Source organism: Anarhichas minor, unplaced genomic scaffold, assembly GCF_050575085.1.
Source record: "Anarhichas minor isolate MPS153535 unplaced genomic scaffold, ASM5057508v1 ptg000014l, whole genome shotgun sequence".
Taxonomy (NCBI): Eukaryota; Metazoa; Chordata; class Actinopteri; order Perciformes; family Anarhichadidae; genus Anarhichas; species Anarhichas minor.
This window is the reverse complement of record NW_027466460.1, coordinates 459,044-465,647: the sequence shown is the minus strand read 5'-3', so window position 1 is coordinate 465,647 and position 6,604 is coordinate 459,044. Positions and strand designations below refer to the sequence as shown.

The window sequence follows — 6,604 nt, the reverse complement described above, 5'->3', positions numbered from 1 at the left end:
ACAGCCTCACCTGGAGCGCGCGCGTGTGTGCGCACTAAAGTGTGCGTTTCTCTGGATCGGATCAAGGATCGAGGTGTTTTAACTGGCTTTGGTTCCGCACACCTACACACAAACCGGGGGGATTTGGGCACCGCATGCCAGGGACATGTGGAAGTTTGCCCCGCTTTAGCGCAGCCAGAGAGCCGGTCCGCCGCCTCGTCGACCTCCCCTCTGCCTGCCCAGTGGGGACCAAATTCCCGGTTCACAGCCTTCAGGCATCAAAACCTCTCCGAGGAGACCCAAATGTAAATTCAGAGCGAGAAATTTCGGAAACACACGTCTGAAAAGGGGGGGGGGGGGGGGGGGGGGGAGGACAACGAAAAGGGGAGGACAGCATCCCGTTCGCGCCGCAGAGTTTGGTGAGCTGCTTTCGGGGGATATCGTGGCTTTTATTTTTTTCAACGCCCTTGTGTTTTCTCAGTATTTTTTTTGTGGGTCTCACGTTGTGGCCCCCCACTTGCCGCAGTGATGGTGGGAGCTCTGAGCCCCGCTGGCCCCGGCCGCTCCCCGGTGACCGCGCTGGGGCTGCTGGTGGCCGTTCTGCTATCGGTCCTGTCCGGTGGAGCGGACGGACAGCCCTGCCCGGCACAGTGCTCCTGCACGGGGACTACAGTGGACTGTCACGGACAGGGGCTCCGCAGCGTGCCCAGGAACATACCCCGCAACACGGAGAGACTGTGAGTACCGAGTGGGAGGGGGGAGAGAGAGAAGCCTTAGCAGCGCAGTTCGGCTTCAATCTGCGCATAACATTCCCCAAACAATTTCAACACACTTCAGAGGAAAATATCTTTAGAATATGTTTATTTGTCTGCCATATATAAAAAGTGTGCACTGACATTATACTCTTCTTATAGTCTATATTTAATAAAGCTGTGCCTCACCTGAAGGTTTTTATGGTCATATACTGTTCCTATGTTTTTTTAAACCTAAATATTTGTTTCTGTCCTTTTAAACTGCATGCTGACGGTAGTGGGAGGAGTGTTTCCTTGGGGACCGCGTCTTAATAGCGCAGGGCTTTACATGAGAACTAACACGTTAAAAACTGCACCAGGATCTGTCAATTCAGCTCCATGCACGTGTTATTTTGTCACATAAACTGTAAAAAAATAAGAAAAAATGAAAAATGAAAAAAGAAAGAACACGTGAGTTCTGATTGCTGCGTGTTTGGATTCGTTATCGCCGAACCGCGGAGCTGAAGTTCGGGTGCGCCGCTGCATGTCGCGTCGGTGGTTTCGCACTGTTGCATTCACAGCGCAGCCTCCGAACCACGTCGGCTTGTCTGCAGACCCGAGCAAGTTAATCAAAAACGGATTTGGACAAGTGGGCTTTGAGTTAAACAGGCCCGCGTTTTATTAGCCGGAGACCCCTTGATGAAATGAGAATGTGTGCGTGGTGCAGCCTCCTCAATCTTCCTCTGACGCTCAAATGACAATCCACGCATCGTCCGCAGCACACCAAGTTAAAAAAACAACCTTCAGTTTGTTTCTTTGTCCTTGTTTTTTATTTTATATTTTATTATCATATCATATCTCATGCAGCCTACTCACAGTCCCTCTCTTTAACCTTTTCTCCTCCCAGGGATCTGAATGCAAACAACCTCACTAAAATCACAAAGGCGGATTTGGCAGGACTGAGGCATCTGCGAGTGTTGTAAGTGTGTTCTATATTTTATTTTTCTCCTTTCTTCTCTCTTCCTTTTTGCAGATGGAAAAGAAAAACAAAAAAAATTCACCTTACAATTCAAACAACTCCCCCAACAACAACAACAACAACAACAAAAACCCACAACACACAGTTCCCAGTCCTGGTCAGACATCGTGGCTCATTCATTCAGCAGCCCTGGAGCTGCCGCATGCGGCACTGCGTCTAGAAGAAGCGGCGATTTCATTGAGTGTGTGTGTGTGTGTGTGTGTGTGTGTGTGTGTGTGTGTGTGTGTGTGTGTGTGTGTGTGTGTGTGTGTGTGTGTGTGTGTGTGTGTGTGTCCAAACAGAATAGCGGCGGCACCTGTTAATGCTGTCGCGTTAATCTGCCAGTGGAAGTGTCAGGAGGGGTTATTTTAACCACCGGGCAAAGAGAGGGAAGGAGATAGCGGTCGTTAGGTGTAACCGCGGAGGGAGGAATGCATGCTGGATGGGAGGGAGGGTGCAAGGAAAGGAAAACGAAAGAGAGTCAAGTAAGAACAAGTTTCTCTCCTGGGATGAGTCCAGGTTAAGAGTGGAACAGGAATAGCGTGCTTTTATTGTGTTTGTGTGTGCATGCGCGTGCTATCCAGCTGCTATAAGTGAACGTTTGGAATATACATTTTTGGAATTCCTCCAGAGATTATGTCTTCGATTGAGCATGTGTTTGTGCGCGTGTGCGATACCAGTATTCATGCTAGCCGTTTCCATGTGTTCCCTCGCCTCTGAATTTGCGATTTGAATTACAGCTGCAAAAATTAGTCAATGGAATTTTTTTTTTTTTATTATTAGCAAGCACTGTCAAATTTCGGTCCTTAAAGTGCTAAATTCGCAATTCCCTCTGGGAAGCAGTGTTCCAGTGTATGCGTCCAGGGCTTTTATTGTGAAGGCTAGAACTGGAGGAGAGGACAAGCGGAAATGGGCTACTGTTGAATGTGTTTGAGAGGAATAAAGTTGGCGCCATCTTGGTGCAGACTACGGAGCCCCATGTTATTATTTTATTACCGTTATAAAGTACAGGCACAACTTAAGTCCTGGCTACTGTATTGTAATGCTACCATCTTTAAACAATACAATTACATTTAAATAAAACATATAATTCAACATAAAAACAGTACGGGAGCTGTGTGTTGTGATAAACCCTTTTAGCTCTGTTAGCACCGCTAGCTAACCGTGTGGAGGCAATATTTGCTCTTGAATGACTTTTTTAGCACCTTTAAAGCAAACAAAGCCACAAAAGCTTGGAAGTACTTTTTTGTCAGATATCCTCAGTCAGTGAAATATCTTTGGGTTTTGGCCTGTTAGTTGGTGAAAACAAGCATTTTGAAGGAGTCACTTAGTGCATTGTAAAAGGTTGTCTTCAGTATATTTTGGTAATGAAATGAATTGTTAGCTGCAGCCCTAATGTCAATGTTGAAACTAGTTCTATCTGAGTGCCATGAGTGTACACCATACCGCCCATAAAATGTGTGTGTGTTTGTGTGTGTGGCTGCTTGGCTTGGTCAGCACAGTGCTCCTGGGGGAGTTGAGCTAGTGTAAGTGAATGAGTAGTCACAGCTATGTGGTTAGATGGAGGGTAAATTGGATGATAGATGAGTCGCCATCCAACTAATGGGCCAGTTTTAGAGTCAATTCTGGGGCTCCCATCGACCCGCCGCTGATTGTCTCTCTCTGTTGCTGTTTCAACATTCTATCACTTTCCATCTCCACCAATCGTTTTTTCTTCTTTTTTTTTATTCACACCCGCTGCCACATACCTCCTCCTCTCCCTCTCCTCTCCAATGTCAATCTCTTTGCCTCCTCTCTCGTGGCCCACCTCACTCTCCTTCACCTTCCCCTCCTCCTCACTCACTCTTATCTGTGGCACCATCTAGCCATCTTTCTCCTTCTCTCTGGCCTCTCAAGGTGTCATCGCACAAATCACTCTGCCAGCTCAAGCACTCCTTTTTCTGTCCAGTGCTTATTGTCTCACTCTGTCTCTCTTGTGTTTCTCTCTCAGGCAGCTAATGGAGAACAAAATCACCACGATTGAGAGAGGGGCCTTCCAGGACCTGAAGGAACTGGAGAGACTGTGAGTTACACTTTTGGATCGAAGCTGCCGCCACTTTCTCCCTGAACACCTGTTTCTTTTGAAAATACTTGAGGATGCTTGCGCTTGGAAACTGAAGCGTACCAAGCAGATACACGTTTACTTTTTACATATGTGGAAATGCACATATAAACATAGATGACAGATGAAAGAAAAAACATACAAAAAGGGTACACGAGGCACCAGAACAACTTCAATACTCGTCATCGTAGATTCGAGAAGTGTGTGAAGCTCTTCTGGAGGGATGATCATTGTTCCTAAAGATGTTCCCTCATTCGCTGTTTTGGTTATGGTGGTGGTGTTTCATGTCAAACCGCAACACCGAGGATTGTGCTTTGAATACATGGTGAATGGTGGGATTGTGGAAACATGTCATCAACTTGTGTCATCCATCTGCTGCTCTTTTAAAATGCGGCAAAAAAAAAAGCTGGCACTGTTTTATTTTTTATTTCAATAGAGCTCACAATGTTTCGTCAGCCAGTGTGTTCTGAATCATTTCATGGACTTTGATTTCACCCGTTTGGTTTGTAGACGTGGGTTGTAGCTGTCGGTCTGAATTCGGTACTGAGTTTCTGACACTACCACAGTTTTGACACCGGATCATCAAAGCGGTCTCTGTACGACTGCAGTAGGAGCTGTGTCCGCATTCTCGGCAATAAGTCAGACACGTTCCCGGTGGGTGTTGGCCTCCGCCAGGGCTGCCCTTTGTCTCCGGTCCTGTTCGTGACTTTCATGGACAGGATATCTAGGCGCAGCCGGGGGGAGGTGAACGTCAGGTTCGGGGGTCTCGGGATCGCCTCTCTGCTGTTTGCAGATGATGTGGTCCTGTTAGCCTCCTCGGATCGTGACCTCCAGCATTCACTGGGGCGGTTTGCAGCCGAGTGTGAAGCGGCGGGGATGAGAGTTAGCACCTCCAAATCTGAGGCCATGGTGCTCTGCCGGAAACCGGTGGATTGCTCCCTCCAGGTGGGGACGGGGTGCCTACCTCAAGCGAAGGAGTTCAAGTATCTCGGGGTCTTGTTCACGAGTGAGGGTAAGATGGAGCGGGAGATCGACAGACGGATCGGTGCGGCTGCAGCAGTAAAGCAGGCGCTGCACCGGACCGTCTTGGTGAAGAGGGAGCTGAGCCGGAAGGCAAAGCTCTCAATTTACCACTCGGTCTACGTTCCTACCCTCACCTATGGTCACGAACTCTGGGTCGTGACCGAAAGGACAAGGTCGCGGCTACAAGCGGCCGAAATGAGCTTCCTCCGTAGGGTGGCCGGGCTCAGCCTTAGAGATAGGGTAAGGAGCTCGGTCATCAGGAGGGAGCTTGGAGTCGAGCCGCTACTCCTTCGCGTCGAAAGGAGTCAGCTGAGGTGGTTCGGGCATCTAATTAGGATGCCTCCTGGACGCCTCCCACTGGAGGTTTTCCAGGCACGTCCAACTGGGAAGAGACCCCGGGGAAGACCCAGAACACGCTGGAGGGATTACATCTCCCAGCTGGCCTGGGAACGCCTCGGGATCCCCCAGAATGAGCTGGAACATGTTGCCGGTGAGAGGGAAGTCTGGGTCAGCCTGCTTGGCCGGTTGCCACCGCGACCCGACCCCGGATAAGCGGAGGAAAATGGATGGATGGATGGATCATCAAAGCTGGAAATCAGTGGGCTTGTCTTGGACTGACGACCAAAGATTTCGCCGTGTTCTATTTTAGTATTTTTGGCCTGGGGCAGTCTCTTAAAGGTGTTTGAGACCAATTTTCTCCAGGAAGAGTGCCCTGGCTTTAAAGAAAATTTTACATAGTGGCCAAACGGTGGAATTACAATGTCCCGGGTCCTTCATGTGATGCCATGGGGCCCAAAAATACTTTGTCTGGTAGACTTGCATTGGGAAAGAGACATCTGTAACTCAGCAGATCATTTTTTTTTAGGTAAATCAACTTCCCAGTACAAACACTAGTATTTTCATCTGAATTCTATACCCGGAAACCAAACTTTATTTGCTTAATGCGCCACTGAGCAACTTTTATAGGAATTAAGGAGTCCCCTCCTCCGACACTGTATCCAATTCTCTTTATACATCAATGGTCTTGACCTGGTGGCGTTTAAGCCCCTCCCCCCCATCTGTGTGTCTTCATAAATGTTTAACCTGACCGTCATGATGTGCGGCTGCCAACGTCTAACTCCAAGAGGGAAGTTTTGCAATCGAGTCACGGTGCAGTGGCTGAGTGAACAGCCAGAGGTTGTTATGGCGTTGGCCCGGGGAATCACTGGCATTCAGCATCCGACCCTGAGGCAGTTATGGCATAATTAAGTCTTGGTAGTGTGTGAGAGAGTGAGACAGACGGGGGGGGATGCGGACCCCTGACTGCTGATATGTCCATTGTGTCGGCTGTCAACTTTGCTTGATGTGCGAGCCGTTTCGTATACGTGGGTGTTTGTGTGATATGCGGCCCGACTGCCAGCCAATGACACACTGGAATGCAGCAGGCTGTGACCGAGTCTGAGGAGGCTCAGAGACAAGCTTTTAATTAAAGGCACATAAAAAAAATAAAAAATCTGCGCCGCTCACACACAGGTTTACAAAAACACAGACATCACCTTAATACACACAGAGATATCCACCTGAACACAGACGCACATGCAGCACTAAATCGAACGAAGGTTAGTTCATCGATAGCTGTTTTGGGTGAATTCTTCAGGAGAGGCCGGGATAAAATAGGACGAAGTGTCACGATCCCCCCGGCTGCTCTAGTCTTGGGCATGTCGTGCCTGGTTTCCTCTCCGCTCTCCGCTGCCCTGCGGCTGCTCTTTGTTG

At 48.7% G+C, this 6,604-nt stretch overlaps 1 protein-coding gene across 3 annotated transcripts in view; it reads left to right on the top strand.

The window, feature by feature from the left end:
• The first annotated feature begins 348 nt into the window (after positions 1-348).
• slit2 (slit homolog 2 (Drosophila)) overlaps positions 349-6,604 on the top strand; it is an 83,707-nt gene continuing 77,451 nt past the window's right edge. For all 3 annotated transcript variants that reach the window (XM_076091860.1, XM_076091859.1, XM_076091858.1), the window contains exons 1-3: positions 349-716; positions 1,618-1,689; positions 3,719-3,790. In XM_076091860.1, the coding sequence (XP_075947975.1) occupies positions 508-716; positions 1,618-1,689; positions 3,719-3,790 (353 nt within the window). In that variant the 5' untranslated portion in view covers positions 349-507. The remainder of the gene's footprint in view (positions 717-1,617; positions 1,690-3,718; positions 3,791-6,604) is intronic.